At 30.8% G+C, this 23,285-nt stretch overlaps 3 protein-coding genes across 6 annotated transcripts in view; 2 read left to right on the plus strand and 1 right to left on the minus strand.

The window, feature by feature from the left end:
* The window catches only part of LOC115884746 (extensin), a 47,601-nt gene extending 37,107 nt beyond the window's left edge, over window positions 1-10,494 (minus strand). For all 3 annotated transcript variants that reach the window (XM_030903404.1, XM_030903402.1, XM_030903401.1), the window contains exon 1: window positions 10,378-10,494. The gene's annotated coding sequence lies outside the window, so the exon portion shown is untranslated. The remainder of the gene's footprint in view (window positions 1-10,377) is intronic.
* Window positions 10,495-17,540: 7,046 nt separating this feature from the next.
* LOC115884789 (zinc finger protein 358-like) lies at window positions 17,541-19,456 on the plus strand. The gene is made up of 3 exons (XM_030903469.1): window positions 17,541-17,826; window positions 17,979-18,267; window positions 18,333-19,456. The coding sequence occupies exons 1-3, from the start codon at window positions 17,659-17,661 to the stop codon at window positions 19,301-19,303; spliced, it is 1,428 nt and encodes a 475-aa protein (XP_030759329.1). The 5' UTR covers window positions 17,541-17,658; the 3' UTR covers window positions 19,304-19,456.
* Window positions 19,457-19,839: 383 nt separating this feature from the next.
* LOC115884813 (moesin/ezrin/radixin homolog 1-like) overlaps window positions 19,840-23,285 on the plus strand; it is a 62,521-nt gene continuing 59,075 nt past the window's right edge. Inside the window, exons 1-2 of one of the 2 annotated variants that reach the window (XM_030903513.1) lie at window positions 19,840-19,990; window positions 20,617-20,648. In XM_030903513.1, the coding sequence (XP_030759373.1) occupies window positions 20,637-20,648 (12 nt within the window). In that variant the 5' untranslated portion in view covers window positions 19,840-19,990; window positions 20,617-20,636. Of the gene's footprint in view, window positions 19,991-20,616; window positions 20,649-22,605; window positions 22,708-23,285 lie in introns of those variants that run through there. The other variant, XM_030903511.1, reaches the window with a different exon arrangement.

Genomic DNA, 23,285 nt, shown 5'->3' on the forward strand with positions numbered 1-23,285 from the left:
ATTATTTGCGTCTCATAATTGTTCATAAATAAATTTATAGATTTCTGAGTTTACTTGTTCGGAATTTCCAAAGCCTTTATGGAAACCCTACCTTAAGGGAAGATTCTATATAGAAAAAATTACGCTAAATAATAATGCTTAATTTTCTTAAAAATGGACTATCATAATCTTCTTATCAAAAGAATACTTCATGCTAATTATAATGCCTGATGCAAATATTAATTAATATCGATTTTTTCTTTTGTTTATTGCACTTTATTATTTTTGTATTAATAAATATCATGCCTTACTTATATATGTATGTATAAAACATGGGTAAGCTTTGAAAGTAGTCTATTTTATAGGTTGTTGATACTTAGTTTGTTATTTATATTTCCTATACTATTCAAACTATTTTTCGTTTGAGCACATAAACGCATACATCTGGTCGCCAAAATATTTTCAAATTATATAGGTGCAATATTTATACCAAGCAGCTGTTGGAGCTTTTAATGTCTTTGTCACAATGTTTCTGTAAATAGATATTAAATTGGAGTTCAATTAAAATGCATATTATGTCAATTTATCAAAGTTCACAGTCCTATTTTATTTTTTACATCAGTGGCGCAGTGCTTTCTATTAAAAGATCAGCCTACGGGCGAGATTTATGACGTCACGCTAGTTAGATATAACGGATTAATAAATATGTTGTAGAATACATGGAAAACATAATTATTCCTCAGATTTTTGGTTTGTATTTTAAAAATGATATAGTTTACATGAAATATACATAATATACAGTTAATAACTACAACATATATACCTATTTATAGTAATAAATACTTTGGCAAATAAACTATGAACCATACAAATGCAGCAAATGTTTTACAATGTACAAATAATGTATAGGTACATAAGATAATGGGTAAAATGTAAATATATTTTAAATTTTGGGGTTTGAAAATCGATCTAATTTAACAAAAACATTCAATATCTACTAATAGTGATGTATTATTATTTGCATTCACAAAATTTATATGTATATTTTGCAAGTATCAATGTTCGAAAAATTATATTTACAAATAATACAATATTATCTAAAAAAAGGCGTCAGCGATGGCTATGAAATGAAGATCGCTGGCATTTTATATGTAAAATTATTCTAAAATTTTTGATTTTCTTGGGATTTTAGGTTCGGGGAAAAACGCTGATTTAAGTTTTCATTTGGGTTTTCATTATTTTATTTGGTTTAAAAAAACGTTTCGGCGAACTATAGCCTTCATCAGTGTTGTGTCATATGAGAAAAATAGTGTCGAATATAATCCAAAAAATTACATATACAATATAATTCACACCTCATAATGTTTACTGCAATTAATAAACTAATATAAACTTATCAAAAGATGACCACATATTTTTTAAAATTATTATTCTTAACACTAAAATTATCTACATTGACTGTGGAGTACGCAGTAAACATTATGTGCGTGGTGTGAATATTTTATATGTAATTTTTTGGATTATATTCGACACTATTTTTTTCATATGACACAACACTGATGAAGGCTATACTGTTAGCCGAAACGTTTTTTTTTAAACCAAATAAAAATATTGAAAACCCAAATGAAAACTTAATCAGCGTTTTTCCCGAACCTAAATCCCAAGAAAATCAAAAAATTTAGAATATTTAGAAACAAGGTTCAAGAATATCAAATTTTCCAAGATTGTAAAATTCTAGTTAATTATTTTATGTGTACTGTTATTTAGGCAATGTCATCGATGTTCATTTCCAAGCCAACTAGACGCCGATTTTTTTCGATGATACGGTATAATTCTTACGTAAAATGTAAATAACATTAGACCAATTAAAACAAAGAAATATGAATTTCTTAGTATTTTTAGTAACACCTTTATTCTTAAAACTTAATTTTGTATTATGCAAATATACCAATTTTATTGTTATTTTATTCATATTGTATTCAGCCATCACTTAAATATTTGATATTAATTTGGTATTATAAATAATCAACACTATTCATTAAAAATTACTGAACAAATATATGTTATGCTTGACAACTTGACATACATTATATATTATCAAACAAAACACATTCTTCTTTTTAAACTGTATCAGTCTTGTCTTTACAAAAATTTTTTAAAATTTGAACTCAAAATAATAATCTTTTTCATGATCTTTAATACACATATTCTTTATTTTTCCCTAGATCATAATACCTACTTCCGTGTTTGAATCTATCGAAGCTGAACCAACAACACTTGGAGTGGAGATTCCACAATATGAATAAAATAAACATAATTGTCCAGTTTTCATTAATACCATCATGGGAGAATATTATTTTTAAATTTATTAAAAATATTTTCAATAGAATTCTCTTGATTTATAACTCGTACCCACTTTTCTTGCTCTTCAGGACACTTTAGGCTGCCTAGTATAACTATCCTTTCCACCAGGAACACAACAAAGATGAGGCATAGCACCAAAAACACACTCCACTTAAGCTTTATTGATGAATTGTTAGAGTCTTAAAAAACACACACAAAAATCACGATGAGTAAAAAATGTATGGGCACTTTTAGGTTAAATCACTTACACAACGTGTAATTTTTTAATTTTTCTATTTTTTTTATGCGGAACCGAGAGTGACCATATATCTGGTAGTAGTTTATGTCACTTAAACACCAAAATAATTAGTTTTTTGCACTACAATAATAAATAATACCAAAAATCATAGAGTTAAAACCAAAAATCAACCGACAAAATATGAAACGAAATCTAACCCAATATCTAAGTATGTACAGCTGATGAAGTAAACAAAAGTCCGCCCAGGCTGATTTTTTAAAGAACGGCAGTGAGTGGCGTAGCTATCATAGGACAGTTCGGTGCAAAGCACAGGGGTCCCACAAAAATTTCGGGCCCCGCAGGCAGTTGCTAAGGCAGTTATGTTTTATTTTAGTTCCAATTTTCTAACTAAAAATTGAAAACATATGTAAAATATAAAATATCTAAAAATATGTAAAATTTTCAAGCAATGGCATTCAAGTAGACAGGACAATGTTGACGGAATAGTAAGTTTATTTTTTAAGTAGGTAACATCTGAGCCCCCAAAAAATAACATTTTTCAAATTCCCGTTGATATTTCTAAGTGTTCACATTTTCTAAGTATTATTAGATAAGTTTGCGGTTCTCAAGAGAAACAATGTTGGATATAAGCCAAAAAAGTTGGTATATTTACAAAAAACAAAATGAAGTAATTTTTTAATAGAGATTTTATTGGATAAAAAAATCTTGTTTCAGAAGTGGATATCATTGGCGTAACTACAGGGGACCCCGGAGGTGCCCCCCCCCCACAGATACTGCTGAGCACCGCCCAGAGAAATCTTGAATTTCATGACTCTTGGCTACGTATTAATTTTTATTTGCTTGTGATGTAGTAAAAATGACGTTTTCTAGTTTTGTTTAGTTATTATTATTTTGTTGTGTTCAAAAAATGTGTTAATTTTTATTTTTTTAGAAAATTTCTAGGTAATTTAAGTAATCTACGGGAACATTGTTTGATAACCAAGTCTATGAAATTTATTGATAGAGAAATTCATGTAAACGTTTTATTCAAAAAATGTGGTTTTTCATTTTTCAGTTTTAAAAAAACAAAAGCCCTAGGCCCCCCTGGGCTTCACACCAGCCGATATTTCGAAAAAAAAAAACAAATTTTGGCTATTTTAAAAATGGTCCTTAATTCCATTATAATCAATTTTAGACAAAAAGTTTTCAGATAAAAGTTGTAGATAATCACATCCTCAATGAGACTGTGTTCTACTTTTTTTTCTAAAGTCTGTCATATGACACAAACTTATGTTCTTTTAAATGGAAACCATAGTTGTCTATGACTTCATAAAAAGCGCCATTTTATAAGATTTTCAGTGATATAAACTATAATATGTTTTTTTCTAAAAATTACTGAGTTTTCTCAAATCACTCACCCTTGTATTTGGATATTTAATTTTAACTCTGATTTTCATGTAATTCAAATTGTTTTCTAGAAAAACTGATAAAATCGATTTTTTATATTTTCGTTCGTTTTCAAAATTCAGTATTTGAAAATATGCCAACTGAGATGGGGCCGTGTACACCCAAAGCTTAAATATTTTAAAATAGTTCGGTTGCAAATAGTGTGGGCGGCCTACAGAATTATCGTTGCATATTAATATCCCAGGCTGTACTATTTTTAAATTTTATTTAAACATTTTCATTTTATTATAAATTTATACAGTTATACATTACTATAAAGTTATAAGATAGATAAAATTAAGAATATTAACGCTTAAGACCTCAAAATATGTTTTCAAATGTGAAGGAGACACAAATATTTGTCGCCAGTTTCGTAATAAGCGAATCTTAAAAATAGCATAGAGGACTTAACACTAATTTATAACTATATTTTCCCAGTTTTCTATAACACTTTGAAATATTTTGACAAAAAAATCTACCTATATACCGGGTGCGTCTCAAAAGTGGCTCACCCCCTATAACTTTTTTATTGTTTCAGATAAAAAAACGAGATTTGGTATATTAGTATAAGACATAAATTAGGATTGATTGACGTATTCAATTGTTTTCGGCCACTTCCTGTTTCACCGGAAATTACGGATATTTTTTTAATTTATTCTATAGAAAATGACACTCTGAATAGAATGACATATCATATGTCAACTTTTGACATTTTCTCTTAAAACAAAATTGTATTTTAAATGTCAATCTAGAGTGCCATGGCTGGGTTAAAAACACTATTTTTTAATCAAGGAGCCTTGGAAAAATAGAATTGATCGTCTAATGTTTTTCGTGTCTTGTCCAGGCCGGTTAAAAGATACCCAAATCGTATTTTTAATCATATCTCAATTTTTTTAAATGGAACGAGGGTGGTTTATTAGCATATTTGGAAAAATCATTTTTTTACGAATAATTTGATACCACACACTTGGTATTTCGAGTCAAATTGTCATTGTGAACCGCATGTTGCAATTTCAAATAAACCATATTCGAAAATGTCAAAAATTGACATATGTCATTCTATTCAGCGTGTTATTTCCTATCAAATAAATTAACAAAATAGAGAGGGTTCCATTTAAAAATCAAAAGTTGTAGTTATTTCCGGTGAAGGAACAGGAAACAGGAAGTGACCGAAAACAATTGAATACGTTAATCAATCATAATTTATGTCATATACTAGCCTACCAAATCTCGTTCTGTAGTCTGAAAAAATAAATAAGTTATAGACTTTGAATAAGAAGACTATAAGGAAGAAGCATAATGCTATCCATGTATTCATGCATGGTGGGCGGAAAAAGTACTCTAGCTAGGGTGGGGATCCTTGACAGTTCTGTTTGACGATTCATTTGACACATTTGAACTTGATTTGAAATTTTGTGGATTTGTCAGTCTTTACCGAGCTTATTTTATGTTATTTATTATTTATTCTACTACTGATAGTTGTATAAAGGTGGTAAATCTAGATGGAAATTGTGGCAGAACTTAAATTAACAGTGACACTATCGCGATTTATCGAAAAAAACTCTAAAATAGTTGGTTGTGTAGCGTGCAGTAGATCTCGGCAAAAATCGAGTGAAATAATGGAACAACTTTTCGCTAGTAAGTGACTATATAATATACATACGTGTAGTAAACCGATCATTTATGAAATTCACTTAAATTAACTAATTATATATGTTTTCTTGCATTTTTGCTTTTATTTACTACTTGTCAAAGATTAGATGTCAAAGAATTTAGATACGTCAATTTGACTTACCTGCTTCAGTAGCGTATCGGATGTTTGTATTAATAAATAATTATTAAAACTTATCTATTTTTATTATAATAGTATGTTTTTAAAACAATTTTAATAACTACCAAGATTTATTCACAACGTAAAATAAAAAAAATATATTGAGTCTACCCCACGTCTACCCTACATCATATAGTCACAAAATAGAAATCAACCAGAAAGTTGACTCCCAAAATGCGCGCGAAACGATGGCTAACCTAAAAATTCCTTTATGAGCGGGTAACACCTGTCAATGTAGCGGCGTTACCGGTTTAATCAGGGTAGGTCAGGGTTTAGTTGAATTCTGACCATCGCATAATATGAATATATCACATAAATACGAATTTTAAAAGCGGAACAAATAAAAATAAATTGTTAATAAGGAGAAATAAATAGATATTAAACAAATGCATAGAGAGTTTTATTTTAAATACTGTATTACCCATCTTAACACAATACTTATTACCTACCTACCTAATCATAATTTTATTATTATAATGAGCCCGATTTATCTGGGTAACATTGTGTTCAAGAGAAACTTTCCCAGCATTAAAAAAAACATTTTTATTTTGATAATGTGTACTCAAAACGCAGAACGTGCCTCTAACAAATAAATTTAGGATTGTTTCTTTATTTTTATTTAGGAACAGTTGTTACACTTTAGAACATATCTATAGCAACGCAATTCGCGTAATTTCCCAGACCATAAAAACTTCTAAGAAAGGTGTAGGGATGACCACGGATTTTTGCCAACCAGTAAAACGCAGCTCAAGGGTTCGAGTAGAAAGTTGACCTTTAATTAATTGGTTTAGTTTATTTTTAAAATTCACGATCTCTACCCATTTCCAAATTTTTGACTACGCATATATTATCTGCCTACCTACTAATTGCAAAAAAACCGCTGCATAAAAATTACATGTGGTGGTATCTATACAATACAAACTTTACCTTTCGAAATAACGTATTACGCTCAGTTTGTAATCACATACCTATCAGATAATAAAAATACTTATTCAATATAACCCTGACAACAGCCTGCGAAAACGTTTTAATCCGGCCCTGAGAGTTACCCGCTGCCAATATGGCGTCGCGATTCGTGAAACGTCATCAAATTCGGCAGAGTCGGCGTTCTGGTTGATTTCTATATTGTGATATAGTTTTACATTTTTTGAATAAAATTAGAACGGCTCTGATAAACCGGAATTTAAGTCGGTCATATTTGAGTCCGATCGCGGTGGACCTAAGATTTTTGATATGCTCCTTCCTTAGTCTTCTTATTTAACGGTTATAGGAGTGAACCACTTTTGAGACGCTCCCGGTATATAACCATTTTTCAATTTTTAAATTCTAGTATCTATTACTACACTATAATAAGTATTAGTGTCTATACTATAATAATTTTAATAATGTGTCCTATAAATAACTTTGGATGTTCCTTAACATTTTTCCACTCAACTCAAAAGATATAGGATTACAATAACATCAAAAAAGTGGATCTACTAAAGTAGGCTACACATGTGGCACCTAGTTTTAAGCGAGCATAAACAAATACTCACTTCCAGACTAAATCATTGCATAAATAAATCTCTCTGAAATGAACTTTAGGTTCTCTGCTACCAATCTTTTCGTTGTATGCATAATAAATCGGCAAATTAGCTCTTAAAATAGATTTGCACAAAAAATATATCTTATACAGTGAGTCTCTTAAGTAAGTGCAAATATTTTTAGAGCTGGTATACTCTGTTTTATTTCTCAGGTAAGATTTCGACAGACGATGACAGAAGAAAAGCAGATGACGTCCCATACCAATCTATTTATTTTACTAAAAAAAGTTTCTAATAATTTTTAAGTTAACTATGGATGGGTTTAAATATAAATTCGTCATGCGTCGTCACTTGTTGTTTTTAACCAGTTTTATTGGTTTATTTCAAAAATGACAGATCGTATTTCAATTTTATTGGTTTGACGGAACGATGAACGACAAACGGACGCCGATGCGTATGAACTCGCCTTTAGATTTTTGACGTTTGTCAAAGTCTTGCCAAATTATAGGTTATAATTTTGTGACAACTTTTGTCAAATACCCTGCGTTTTGGAAGATGATGCATTTTGATTCGTGTTATTACGTGTGTTTTGTGTCTTTTGAAGTCAAGTGGAGGAAAAATCGAGTGAAAATTAACTGTAGAACCCAGAGCACAGTTTATGGTTAATACTCGCTGCCCAGGCAGAAAGTCTTATACAGATACACCAATAAAGTTACTATCAATAAAGTTCGTATACCATCTCGTCGTAGATCAGTGCATCTCGAATATGGTAGAAGGACCATACTAAACACATACTAAAAACTGGAGTAGCTGTAAAATATCGACATCACACGATAGGTAAATAATGGATTTTAGTACTGCAGAAAAATAATTTCAAAAGGTACTGGTTTAAAAAAATTAAGATTAAAGTTAATTAATCAACCTGTGAGGTATAAAATTTGGTAAGTGTTATTATTAATAAAATCCCTTGTTTTATTTATGTTGTTTTATTTATTCCTGGGGAATATTACAAATTTGTATTTGTACATAAGATATATTAATAAATTAATCATAAATGCGGGAAGTTTCATAAAGCTTGAAAGTAAGAAATAGTTCTTTTTTATATTTTTTGGTATGTGGTGTCTTGTTTTTGTTTGTTTTCTATTAACACATACCGTTTTTTATTAAATAAAATAACTCGATTACATTTTTTCAGTTTTATACAGTTTTTTTCACAATATTTTGAAGTTACTTGTCAGTCAAATTTTAAATACATATATTAATTTCCTGCTATGCGTTCCAGTTGTACCAACTTATTTCTTTGTAAAATAAAATAAACTACTTTGAAATTAAAATGACAGACACATCTATCACTGTCAAAGATCTTCTCGTTGGACAGACTATAGATCTCCATAAAAGAAACATGTTTCCTCTACCGTTTTTTCAAATAAGTCCAAAATAACTGAGATATTTTACTTTGAAAATTTCAAATAAAATCGATTTTTTGTTTAAGTTTTGGGTTTACTTTTTGTATCTAATACCTATGTTGCCATATTATGAAGATATTATGTTTTTTAACTAAAAATTAAAAAAATTACTAGGGGTATAAAAATAATAAAATAGATTCAAAATAATATACAGGGTGGCGCACCTCATTCGCCTCGGTTGATTATACGAAAACGGAAAGATGTAGAAACCAAATATTTTATGGGTATATGTGGGGAGGCAATGTGCACAATTTAAAATTATTTTGAATTATACAGGGTGTCTCAGAACTAAGATCCATACCAAAGTTATATTTTTTCTTATGGAACACCCGGTATTTTATTTTATTTTCGGATTCTTGGTCCCAAAAAAGGCATTTATTATAAGGGTTAAATATGTTTAAAATCTTTGGTTTTTGAGATATTTAAAGATATTTACATATGCATGCTACAAAATACAAAACATTGATTATTAACACCCTGTACATTACTTTTCAGAATTAATTCTTGTGCTGAGTTTAAAGGTAAAGAAATAAACTTTACTGAAAAATGTTATTGCTTTCTTAAATTTATACAGGGGTACCAAAATTGGTGATCTATTTTACAGATTTATTTTACATAAAAACTTTGTTATTTGAAATGCAACACCCTGTATTTTTTTAAATAAATCGAAGCAGATTCAAATGCCCTTTCAAACTATATTAGGGTTTCCTATACCTATCTATCTCAGATTTTAAATAAAAAGCGATTTTAAATAAAATGTCAATCAAGATGGCTGGTATCGCCATGGCAATTTTCTAGTGACAATTAGTAACTATTTTAAACATCGACATTAGTTTATGAACATTTTTTTAAATCAGCACAAGAATTAATTCTGAAAAGTAATGTACAGGATGTAATCAATTCTTTTGTAGCGTGCTTATTTAAATATCTTTAAATATAACAAAAACCAAATATTTTAAACATATTTAATATTTAACCCATATAATAAATGCTTTTTTTTGGGCCCAAGAATCCAAAAATGAAATAAAATTGTGTGTTCCATAAGAAACAATATAACTTTGGTATGGATCCTAGTTCGGAGACACTCTGTATATTTCAAAATAATTTTAAATTGTACACATGTCAAATATTCTGTTTCTACATCTTTCCGTTTTCGTATAATCAACCGAGGCGAATGAGGTGCGCCACCCTGTATAGACAAAAGTAGCAAAACAAATAATAAATAAAAATATTACGTAAATAAATTGGTTCATAAATTTCTATCTTCGTCATACGGATTTAAATAGTGCAATAAAATGTAATAAAATATTGACAAAAATAAAACGTCCGTCAGGTGGGTATTGCTGACTCACAAACTCCAGCTATATAAATCGAAATATAGGTGGATAGACGTCAATATCGAATCTGGTTGACCCACGCCAAATCGACACACTAAATAATTGTTGCGCACGTCACATATTCTTAGCAAAGAGAATTATCGACACTTTTGAGCAAGAAGCAACAGCAGCAGCAGCTATAGAGCAGCACTTTTTTTAGTTTAGGCAAATTTACCTGAAAATTCGACACCGCTTTTCGCGCGATCGCTGGGATAAACTGAGCGTCTGGACGCGACGCCACTTTTCCATGAACGACGCCGGTGGGCGTCGATTATTTTCAATCAGCGAATTTAATACTTTATAACTTTACTTATATACGAGGTGTTTCAGAAAATATCTGTCATCTCTCTAGGGTTTGGTTTGGTTTGGCTAACCGTCCTCTATTCCAGAGGACAGTCCTCTTTTTGATCTCACTGTCCTCTTTTCTCTCGCGTATTGAAAAAGTCCTCTTTTTTACATACCAAACTCAAAATCTAAAAATTGTTTGTGTTAACTGAGGTGTAAACAAACTCAAAATCTAAAAACACTTCTGCGTTAAACCCCATACTCACACTTCGCTCCTTCCTCGCCTTACTTCCTCGCGTTCCTTCGTCCCTTCGCTTCCTTCCTTCGTCCATTCGATGCTTGGAAATTAGTCAGTTATGCAACAACACACCACAAAATATTTTTAATATAGCAGATACATGTTTAATACGAAATATCTAGTAACCTCTAAAATTTTTAAAAAATCCGAAAGGCGCATAATTTTTACTTTATGAAACTGCAATTCTTTGTCGTGTCAAAAATAAAAATTGAATTTTAATAATATATTTTTTTTTAATAAATCCGAATATTTCAGTATCATGTACAAGGTATATCAGTATGAATGTACAAGGCGAGTCAACAATAGAGTAAAGTTTATTATGTAATTTATATAGAAACCATGAAATATGACATACTAATTAAACGTTAATGATGTCAATCTCTATTTCTTCAGATATTTTTGTAAAGGCATCATGCACACTATTTCTATTTTTTTATTTTTGTCGCTACGATTACATAAATATGGACATGCATTTTTTCACAAATATGAAGACAATATTGTTTTTTTCTTCCATTTTTTAGACTATTGTGTGTGAATTATTTTTATATCGACTGGCGATTGTACAGGATGTCCTATTTGTATGTGTTTTATGGGGTTTCTGGGTTATGAGTAGAGATATAAAGATGCTGTTTTCACATCATTGTTCTACTTATTATGAAACTAAATATGCTACATAAGAAATAAGTAATAACTTTGAACTAAGAAGGCTAGGATAAATATGTATTTATCCTAGCCTTCTTGGTTCAAAGTTATTTCTTATTTCTTTCATTTACTTTTTATTTTTTAATTAGCAGAAATTTTTGTATTTTTCGATAACCTTTGTATCTCGATTATCTTATAACTTATCGAAAAGGTGAAAAGGGTCAGTGATGGGCGGTGGGTAAGTACCCAATTTGTAGATAAATAAAATCTGGGTATATATATGTATATACCTGTAGATTTAGATCAACAGCCTAATTTTAATAAAAGGAGTTTCCGACGACCGCATAGTAAATACCCGGTATAAATACCGGGAATAGAAATATACCAATATATAATACCTACAATATATATAAGAAATATTGTAGATATACTCGTATTCCTGACATTACTGGTATTATATCGGGTATTTACTATGCGGTCATTGGAAATACCTTTTATAAATTTAGACTGTTCATTTAAATGTACAGGTATATACCGGATACCCTGATTTTTTGTTTTGTTCTACCCATTGAGTACTTACCCACCGCCCGTGTCTCGTTTTTCAGAGGTAGAATGGCAGTAACGAAAGTGATTCTTCGTTGGGAGCTGTCTATTTCGAAAAATGACTCAAACTTATGTTCTGTTTTTTAAACAGGACACTCTATATATTATTTTTTATTTTATTTGCCTTGTTATGAGCTTTCGAAAATTATAATATACTCTATATTTATTTATGTAGGTACTGCTAAACTGCTAAACGGCTCTTATTTTATTTAACTTAATTTTACCAGATAATTTTGCTTCGCATCGTGATATTTTGATAAACTGCACGGAAACTGAACTTGTGCTGCTTTTAAATAACATGCCAATAACCAACATTTTACGTCGAATAAATTAGTTGATTGTTTTGATTACCTAATTTAAACCGACCGACTATGTAATAAAGTTAAATAATGCATTTTTACCCCGTTTATGAAAATAAGTATTTTAGAAAGCTCGTAACAAGGAAAATAAAATAATATACAAAATATCGTATATATAAGTTTTAGTCAATTTAAAAAAAGACAGATTCCAACGAAGAAATAGTTACGTCACTGCATTCAGGGGCGGATACAGGAATTTATTTTAGGGGGGACCCAAAACAAAAATTAATGTAGAATATGCCTTTTAGGGCGCCATTTTTAATAAAAAAGCCTATTATTTAACACAATTTACAGATTTTAGGGGGGGCCCGGGCCCCCCTCTGTATCCGCCACTGACTGCATTCTACGTGAAAAACGGTACGGGAGACCGTTTTCACCTTTTCGATAAGTTATGATACAAAGGGGATCGAAAAATGCAATAATTTCAGATTCGCCCTGTATTTTAGGAAGTAAGAGAGCTAGGACATATATGTATGTAGCATCTTTAGTTTCATAAAAAAGTAACAGCGTAATGTGAAAACCGCATCTTTGTATCTCGACTCATAAACGAGAAACCCTGCAAAACACACGAAAATGGGACACCCTGTACAGACGTACTGCCAAATCAAGAAATCAACTACGAATGAAATCCAAGATCGATTTATATATTTTATATATTTTAATACTTTTTTGTGTTCGTGATAATTCCTTTGCTAGATCCTCCAAAAACCGACAGTACGTGGAAGGAGCGTTTCGAGGAAGTAAACGGACGAAGTAGCGTTTTGACGAAAGAGGAAGGAACACACAGTCGCATAAAATCGACATTTTCCCATAGTAAATATATGATTTTTGGAGGAAGGGACGCGAGGAAGGAACGAAGTGAAGTAGCGAAGTGTGAGTATGGGGCTTTAATCCAAACGGAAACTATTTTTGTCAGAAGTTTGGTTTACAGATATACAAATTTGCCTAACGAACAAAAAATGCTTAACGTTTCGGAGAGTTTATCTCTTTCCGTCGTCGTCAGAAGCAAAAAAATACAAAGAATAAAGAAAAAAACTATTTAGAATATTTAAATTCAACTATTCGAGAACAAATTAGTTTTTTAAAACAGATACGTCTACAAAAACCGTTGACGTTCTGTGAAAATAGCATTCTATGATGGCATTATATCAAGTTAAACTTCAAAATTAACAATTACTACCTGATAACAATTACTTAATAAGGTAAAACCAAAAAGCCCAAACTTTCTGTATGATTATTTTTAATTTTTACGTATGTTATGTTTATTTGTGTTATGTTCTTTAGAATGAAAGAAGCGATTGCCATACATTACTAACATCTACAGATGCATGAGCAATACATTTTATTTTTATTAGATTATATTAAAAAAAAATATTTTTCTTTTAGAGGCTATCGCTTCTTTCATTATAATTTTGGTGTTATTAAAATGTATTCTGTACCCTGTGTCCGTGTGTCCCATGAATCAGTGGTGGATCTAGGTGTGGGCAAGGTAGGCACCTGCCCACGACGCAAGGCGCCAGGGGCGCCGCAGAGGCGCCGCAGAGGCGCCAAAATGTGTCCGAAATCAATAGGTAAAAACTCTAATCACGCACCGCATGCACACATTGTTCTCTTAGTATTTTGTGAAAAATTTTTAAGGAACATCGAAAATGTAAACACTGCTTTGCAGAGGCCAATCGCGAAGGCATCTAAATTGCTGAATTCATTACAGAGTTTCTTAGCTGACTTTAGAGACAAAGTCGACGATTGCTTTAAAGAGGCAAAGATTCTTGCAGAGGCAAGCAATATTGAGCCTGTTCTCCCAGGAAAACGGACAAGAAAAGTAAAAAGATTTTTCGATGAAAACGCTGATATGACGAAATTGGTACATCCCATATAACACAACACAATCCTATATATCTTGAGGATATCCACCAAGGATATAGTAAATATCTTAGGGATATCCAAAAACCAGAGGAGGATATTTATGGGATATCCAGATGGGACAAAAAAAGTCATCTTCAAGACATCCCTAGGCAAGCCTTTTACGATTATTGGGGATATTTCTAGGATAATACAAGGATGATGTTGGGAGCATCATAGAATATTTTTAAGACATTATATGAGGACTGTTATTTGACAATACTTACTTCATCCTTAGTTTATAGTAAAAACTTTCGCGATTTAGTTTTATTTAGCCACATTTTGACGTTATTCATTGGATATTTTTATTAACAGCTCTAAAATATACCTACATATTATGTCAATGAATTTTGCGTCAAAATTTAGAAGTTATGAGTTAAGAGCTTTCAATTTATACTGTACCATCGAAAAAAACGGCGTTCAATTACGATTTATTAATTTAAAAAAACGCCGTTTTTTTCGATCGTATGGTATTATACCAGATTATACTACCCTTTATGGAGTCTAGCGGCAACAGTTTACATCAAAGTTAGCACACAGGATACAGGTATATTTCTAACATCACACATTCCAGAAACTCACAATTTAAAAACAAAAATAGGATTTCCGTTTGAATAGATCAAACACGAAAATGGGTTTAGGGATAAAGAACAAGCGCTTTTCAACAAATTTTCACCTATAATTTTGTCACAAATTTTTCATTGTGAGACCCTGAGTCATTCGTCGTTTTTCGACATTAGTTGAGGTTAGGATAGAATTTCTGCTAGAACAAGGCTAGAACTATGGGCAAAGAGTAGATAAGACAAGAGACGACAGTGAACAAAGAAGTCGAATTTCGCAAGAGAGACGCAGATATATTAAAATTTAAAGGTCCCATCAAGTCCCATTTTGTCTGTTGCCAAGTATATTTCTTTGAAAAATAAACAAGATTTTCTGAAAATAAATTAATAATATAAGAAGAAAATAATAAGTAACGTATGTTAATACGGAAATGTAAATTTTTAGTTTAGGTTGGTTTAGGTTCTTTTTTCGTAATTTACTGATAATATCAAAGAAACAGAATGACTAAGTTGATCGATTTCAAAGATAAACGATAAAATCTGACAACGGCGTATTTTATTTATTCTAACCTATGATTTTAGGACGCTAATCAGCTGTGCTAATCAGCCTTAAACATAAACAAATCTGATTAGTTGTTTTCTTGCATTTTTGCCTTTTTAAAGTGTGTGTTTCAGAGTTTTTCGATATATTATCGTTTTGAGAGTTTTTAAGGTTTAATTTTAGTATCGTTTTTGTTGCGTACTAATTTGTAATTATTGTTAAATATGAATACTGAACAGGACACGAGTAGCAGGAAAAGACGAGATGGTGGCAATGTGTGTGCTTATAAAGACTGCAAAAATGGGTGTTATTCTTCCACAAACATAATATTTCACTCTTTTCCAAAGGATCCTGAAAAGTATTTTTATAAAAATATACTACATAATTATGTTATTAAACTAAATGTAATCCATAGATCGAAGACATGGTTAGAAGCTTGTAATATATTTTTACAAAAAAAATTGAGCAACTCTATTTTTTTGTACATAAACTCCACATTGTGATATTGTAGAATGGAGGGGAGTTAATCACCGCGACCTTATAGATCTATAAGGTCGCGGTGTGTTCATTGTAATATTACACTTGTTCAAGTCCATATGTAAAAAAATACACGTAAATAAAACACTTCTTACAAATCGACTTGGCCACTTTATCTTGTTTACCAACGATATACAAAATATTGCTTTTATTATCTTTATTCCCCGACAAATATGTTTCTAATTATAATTTATTTTATATAATATTTAGAAAACTCATTTTTTTTCGTTTCTATTTATTTCTTTACCCATACAGTAACTATTTATAAGCTATACAGGCAAGTTTTAATAATAGTCTATTTCAAATTTCCCGCGAAAAAGTTACGAAAATTTAAAGGGACAAGCGAGACGAGGTCACTCTCCCCACCACTCAAACATGAAAGGTACCGCGCGAACTGTCGTCTCTTGTCTTATCTACTCTTTGCTATGGGTATAAGAAAAAACTAAATCAAACTCAACCAGTTTTGTTAGTTTCAGTCATTTTTAAGCCCATTCAATATCGACAAACGACCGAATTTCACTAAATCAAAGAACTGAATAATACACGATGCAGGATGCAAAAACAAACAACTGTCGAGATGGATTGTGGGAAATTTTTTGCGCGGGCGTTTTAAATTCTCTGTATTACTGGGAGTGGCCAAGCTCATAAATATCCAGATTATCCAGAAGATACCAACAGGATATTTTGTTGCCTTGACGCAATATATATCTATCTGTATGGTTTATTGTATTTTATGTGATATAAAAAGTATTACATTATTTATTTTTCCTAAATATCTAGTAGATATTGTTAGGATATTTTATTATCATGAGCATGTTTGGATATCTCAGCTGGATGTACATTAGATATACGACAGAGATATCCATAAGATATTCTATTCTGAGACATCTACAGGATTTCAGGATGTCTGAAGGATATCCTATAGATGTCTTTATAAGATGATCTTATAATGGGACATTCCGACATTCTATGAATATCCAGCGGATATTGTGTGTTATATGGGATTAACTCAAGAACAACAACTCAAAATTCAAATTTTTGAATCATTGGATAGAATAAATGAGCAATTTTCCTGAAGGTTTAATGCTGTGGAAGGTGTTGTCGAAGATTTTTATTTCCTTTCTGGAAAGTCACTGGCATCATTACCACTAGAAGAAATAAAAAAAACATGCTGCAGATTTAGCAATTAAATATGCTAACGACTTGGATGCAACAGAGCTGTCTGTATCTTGAAATGGAAAATTTCAAGAATAACTAGCTAGCTGTTTAGATATGTGTGACATTTTTTTAATTGTGGGGGCTTCAAATTTTGTCTTTGCCCGCGACGTATTTTACCCTAGACCCGCCACTGCATGATTGCTGACAAATCTTAGATTTGTGAAATTTTGAAATCAAAACCTAGATAGTCTGTACTTACTTTTCCATAAATATCGTAATTTTAAACCATAGGGCGTTCGAAATTCTATGCCAAACTTTTTAAAATATAAAATAGTTGTTCAGCGATGTATCGACAATTTCTTTCGATATATTTATTTATTTATTGATATATCGATATCTTTTAGAAAATATATCGATACATCGTTGCTATCCCTACTTGTCAATTGTCAAACGCCTGCGACGCCATGTTATTTCCGAAATAAAGGACGCTGAAAAAATTGTCGTTCTCTATTTCTATCCGAGTGAGGGTAGATTTCTAATTTATCGTCTATTTACAAAATAACAGAAAATAATGAAAACTTACAGCAGAAAGAAATTTGGCGAAATTACTGAAGACGTTATAGATTTGGATGATATTTGTCGACTTTGTATGGGCAAAGAAGAGGAACTGTTCTCAATTTTCAACAATGAAGAATCTGTCCCTCTTACATTAAGAATTATGGCTTGTGTATCACTAGAGGTAGGTATGAAAATTACATTCACTCAAAAATATTTAAATATATTTTATTCTTTTCATAAGTTGTACTTGGTTCTCATTTATTAGGTAATTAACTTATTGATGGCATTTTATTTATAGTGTAGCTAGTATTGAGTAATGAATATTTGTTTTAGGTATTTGAGGGAGATGGTTTGCCTGATAAAATATGCCATCCTTGCAAGTTTCAGTTGGAAAAATCATACCATTTTAGGAAGAAATGTGAACAGTCTGATATGAAACTACGTTCACATTTACGAGATATTAAAGAGAAGATTGGAGATATAGATCAGCAAGAGAGTAGTATGGAAAATACTAGTGATGTAGAAATGATCGAAGAATCTACAGAAAATACTACTGTTAATAATGATTCAATCATTCAAGAAGATACAGAGGTGGACCCTAGTACAGAAGAAGATATAGTTGGTTAGTAAATTTTAATAATATATAAATTATTACGTTTAGAGAAATAATTCCTTTCTTTATTTAAGGTGTAACCAAAGTGGCATATATTCAACAGCCTGATCCAGAATCAGAAGATTTACCCAGCAATATAACATTACCACCTGAAGCCGATAGTGAAAATAAGGAAGCCTGTACTCTAAAACCTACCAAAGACATGAAAACGGAGCCGGAAGAAGAAGAAGAAGCAGAGAATGGAAGTTATTTTATAATCGAAGAAAATTATGCAGATATGGAGAATACAAATATGGATGCAATTGCAGATGCAGTTAAAGCTACTCTGGCTTCTCAGCCTGGATTAAATTTGACTGGCCAATTACAACTGAAAGTAAATCCATCAGAAGGTAAAACCACTCAAGTCGAGGTCACAACGGAGGATGGGGACATTATAGTAATGGAGATTATGACAGAAGAGCAAAATACGCAATTTCAAAAAGTACAGGAGCACAACGAAGACGGTGAACTGAAAGTATTTCAGTGTCCAGATTGTCCTAAGTCATTTTCTAGAAGAATACAGCTTAGGAGACATGCTTCGGTTCACATGCAACAAAAAGGGTTTAGTTGTGGAATCTGTGAAAAATGGTTTCCTACGAGGTCGGCTTTAGTGCGACACGAAAGGATCCACACAGGAGAAAGGCCATTTCAGTGTGAAGTATGTTCAAGAAGTTTTGCACAGAAAGAAATCTTGTTTCGTCATTTAATGACACATACGGGCCAAAGACCATACTCGTGTCCGCATTGTTCAAAGGGATTTAACCAAAAGGAACAGCTGAGAGTTCATTTGACAACTCATAGTGATGTAGATGGTAGTGATATAAGTTTACACTATTGTACCCTGTGTCCAAAAGTATTTTGTCATGCATCAGGTTTAAGTAGACATTTGTTGACACATACTGGGAAAACTTTTAGATGTTTGGAGTGTGATAAAAACTTTACAGATAAGAGTTCATTAAAAAGGCATAGTCAACAGGCTGGTCATCAAATAACCACAAAAAATTGATAATATTCAATCTGAATTCTTGATCAGGTATCTTAGTAATCATTGGTTTATAATGTATTTATAAGGAATTCAATTTTGTTGTAAACATTTTTAATCTATTAATTCCCTGAAGAGAAATGGTATGGTATCAATATAGAGAATGATTTAATGCTACTTTGCCTTTATTTTTTTACCTATAAAGCACAAAAACCAATAACAGCTACAATGTAATAAACCATAAAGCTCTAAAAGTGGGTATTTGCATTTTTTAAATTTGATTTTTCCAAAAACACTACATACTCAGTTCTGTATTTGATATTTTAGTTTCTTAATGTACCTATAAACAAATCAATATTAAGAAAATTCTGTAACATTTCACCATATTCAAAAATTTTGTTTTTTTGAAAAACTTCTTACATCCCTCTTGAGGAAATGTGCAAAACTGTGAATATTATATTTCGTGTAGAACCCTACATGTACATTTGATGTTTCTATAATAGATGTCGCCACATGCCAATTTTTCTTCTTCCCCTAGCGATGAAAACCGTAACTAAATCAGTGACGAATATTTTTCATCTGACAACCGACTTTATTTTGTCACGTTAAGTTTTTCTCGTGCGCGAAGGGTGTGTGCTTATTGAAATCACGCGAATTTGACTTTAATGTGGCTTATCTAGTGTCGAAGCTCTTGGTTTATTTACTTTTTACGTAAGTATTTTATTGAAACAAGTTTCCATTCAGTGGCGATGAACCGAACGCCATTGCTACAAGTGCCGGCAGCAGGTTTCATGGCCTACCTACTTTTGAAATTGTTAATGCAGCAATAAAGTCAAAGAAAAGCGAATTTTATACATATTCCTTAAATTCTTAAAAAACTTCATATTCTTTCTCCAGAATGTCCTTATATTCCTTGATATTTTAACGGAATATATCGCTAATTTAATTAACTCTTAAGTATTTACTAAATTTAATATTAAATTATCGAATTATTCGAAGATTATTTAAAATCAATTTGAAATTTATAACACAAATTTTGTCTAAACGATATTTAGCTGTAATGTAATGTGTAAATAACTGTTAAGTGAAAACTGTTAGGTAGTTCGTATTGTTAAAATTGTCCACATCACTAAAGCTAATAATATGGAAAAACCTGTTCTGTGCAGTGTTTTTTACGCAATAATGTATTTAAATGCTTTGCTATCTCGTTTTTTATTGGTTGTTTTTAACTATTGAATAGAAAAAAACAATGGGTATACCTAATTCAATCATCAAATTTCTTAAATTCATTTAATTTGATAAAATGTTTTAAGTAATTATTTATTTTTTTATTACAGGTAATAAGTAGATCATCAAAATGCCTAAACAGGTGAGTTTATGATGATTATTTAAATTTCTACTGTATTAAAATTGTCAACTATAAAATTAAAAATTAAACATTCTTGAAATGATTAAGTAAATGTATTTTATTTTAGATTATAATTTATTAAAATAGCTACTAGTCGTAAAGAATATTCTTTCTATTTGTTTGTAGTAGACACCTGTTGGGTTTATTCATAGTTCAGGTTAGAATAGGCGTGAGTAAAGGTGAAAGTTTTGGAATATTTGACTTATTTGCATAAAGGGGTAGAATTAAACAATTAGAGAGTATTTTTAAAGAATTTTGATATGTTGTCACCTAAGTAGTACGCGTTTGTAATTTTTAATAAGTACCTACCGATTGTTTGAACTGAAGTTTGCTGTTTAATTTTGTTAGCTATTCATTATATTCTCAATTAGGGATGTAGGTAGGTAAATTTCCCACGTCGAATCATGGAAATGGAACAAAAGATCATAAAAATTTTAAATGGAAAAATTAATTTAGCTACGACATTTAAAACTTTATTAATTTGCGTTTTTTTCATTATATCGATCCATGTTTCATATTTCTATTCTCCTCAAGATTCTCCTGTTAGGAAGAATTCAACAAAAAAAAATAGCAATCCATGAATATATTTTTTGAATACAAATAATAAATTAACCCCTTATAATGGAAGGGGTATGTTCTCAGGTTACCATAAATAAATCATAATAAGTAAGAATCTTATAATAGTAAGAATCGTAAAAATGTATACCTACCTATATGTAAACTTAAAGCATACGTAAAAATATGACAAATTTTATTACCTGTATCATAAAATTCGCGGTCTTTTATGGTAACAAAATATAATATAGCATACAAATGTTAACTAAATTAATTATTTTTATTAACATGTTAATTTTAACACTTTTCAGTTTTTGTATCATAGATCATGGCAACAATAGCAAGATTTAAAAAAAAACGTTATGCTATTCTCAGGATTGGGTAACGATGACGCGTAGAAAATTAATTTTCTAAGGGTATGTAGAATTAAAGGGCGTAGAAAATGTAGACTATTAAGTAGAAAATGTATAAAATCTGAGAACAAAATTAAGTTTCTATATTTAAAGCTGTTTTTTAATAATAATTAATTATACAGGGTGTAAGAGTTGCTTTATTTTTTTTTAAATAAGGGTGGTGTTACATTATTTAAAAAAAAGTCTCGTTCTTCTTTTAAACACTGTATATTAACTAATTTATTTTTTTTTTAAATATTATGTTTCTATACAGGGTGGGTTTCCTACGATATTCTCTATGGGTATCTCGGAAACTACTGGAGATAGAGTCGATTAAATGGGGAGAGAATTGCAGTTTTGTGAGGTCATAAATATGCGCCTTTTAGATTTTTGAAAAAGTTCATGGCTTACTAGATATTTCGAAAAAAAATCAAATTTTTGGCTATTTTAAAAATTGTCCCTAATTCCATTATAATCTATTTTAGACAAAAAGTTTTCAGATAGAAGTTGTAGATAATCACATTCCTAATGAGTTTGAGTTCTCCGATTTTTTCTAAAGCCTGTCATTTTTGACTTATGACACAAACAAACAAACAAAAAATGAATTTTTCAAATGTTTCTTGGCTATACAGTCTCGAGTATAGGTTGGCCGGTGAACGTTATTTACGTTTTTTAGAGAAGTTTCAAGACATGTTAGAAAAGTTAAATATATATGTATATTAATATTAATAAAAAAAATAATAGTGTATCTTCAGTAGCAATTTCTTAGCATCGTAATAATAGGTGTTCTTATCTTTTCGTGTCACACATACATAAGGCGTGTGTAAATATGTATTTTAATGTAACACATTTTGAGCATAGTTTAAGTTAAACACCTTGGCGTGTAATACCGCATCTCTCCTACAATTAGAATTGTTCTTGTATTTTTCATCGTGATATAATTCTCGGAGTGGTAATCGTTTTTAAAAGTTTTTTTTATCGGAAAAATGGTGTTTTTCACCCAAAAACAAGGATGGTGGAAATGTTTGGTTCCGAGAGTTTTTACACCCAAAGTTTCAGACGAAGATTCTGGAGTAAGTGCTTAAATCTAATAATTTTATAATTAACTAGCGTGTACCCGTGACTTCGTTCGCGTCGAATTATCATTTGTAATGGTGATGATAAAGCAAAGCAAGAATTTCCATTATCATACAAACTGGATAAAATTTTCTCACATTTATGTCAGCATGAGAAAAAACAATCGAGAAACTCCTCCTTACCGAACCTCTACACCCACAGTCAATCCGTTTGCCAAAAATCAGCTTTAAACGTCAAGCAGTTTAAGCAGAATCGTGATTACTCAATGGTCATATTTTATGAAACACCCTGTATAAATTTTTAAAAAATCGCAAAATATGAAAACAATAAAATAAAATATACGTGTTTAAAAGTTTTTCCGAAAAACTTACTGGTTTTTAAATAAAAAATATTCTCATATTTGAGGGGTGGTTTCACCCCCTTAGAATTTGAGTTTCGAAAAATCCCTTCTTATCGAACCTTTATACCCTAAAGTCAATCCGTTTTCCAAAAATCAGCTTTTTAGTCAAGCGCTTCGCGATCGATTAAGCATCGATTAATCACGATCCTACGCAACCGCAGGATCGTGATTAAT

The sequence above is a fragment of the Sitophilus oryzae genome, unplaced genomic scaffold, assembly GCF_002938485.1.
Source record: "Sitophilus oryzae breed Bouriz unplaced genomic scaffold, Soryzae_2.0 scaffold_357_pilon_pilon, whole genome shotgun sequence".
In the NCBI taxonomy this organism is placed as follows: Eukaryota; Metazoa; Arthropoda; class Insecta; order Coleoptera; family Curculionidae; genus Sitophilus; species Sitophilus oryzae.

Coding starts and splice junctions, on each gene's coding strand:
- LOC115884789 (XM_030903469.1), top strand. CDS start 17,659: ATGAAAACTTACAGCAGAAAGAAATTTGGCGAAATTACTGAAGACGTT. Junction 17,827..17,978: donor TGGCTTGTGTATCACTAGAG/GTAGGTATGAAA, acceptor TATTTGTTTTAG/GTATTTGAGGGAGATGGTTT. Junction 18,268..18,332: donor TACAGAAGAAGATATAGTTG/GTTAGTAAATTT, acceptor TCTTTATTTAAG/GTGTAACCAAAGTGGCATAT.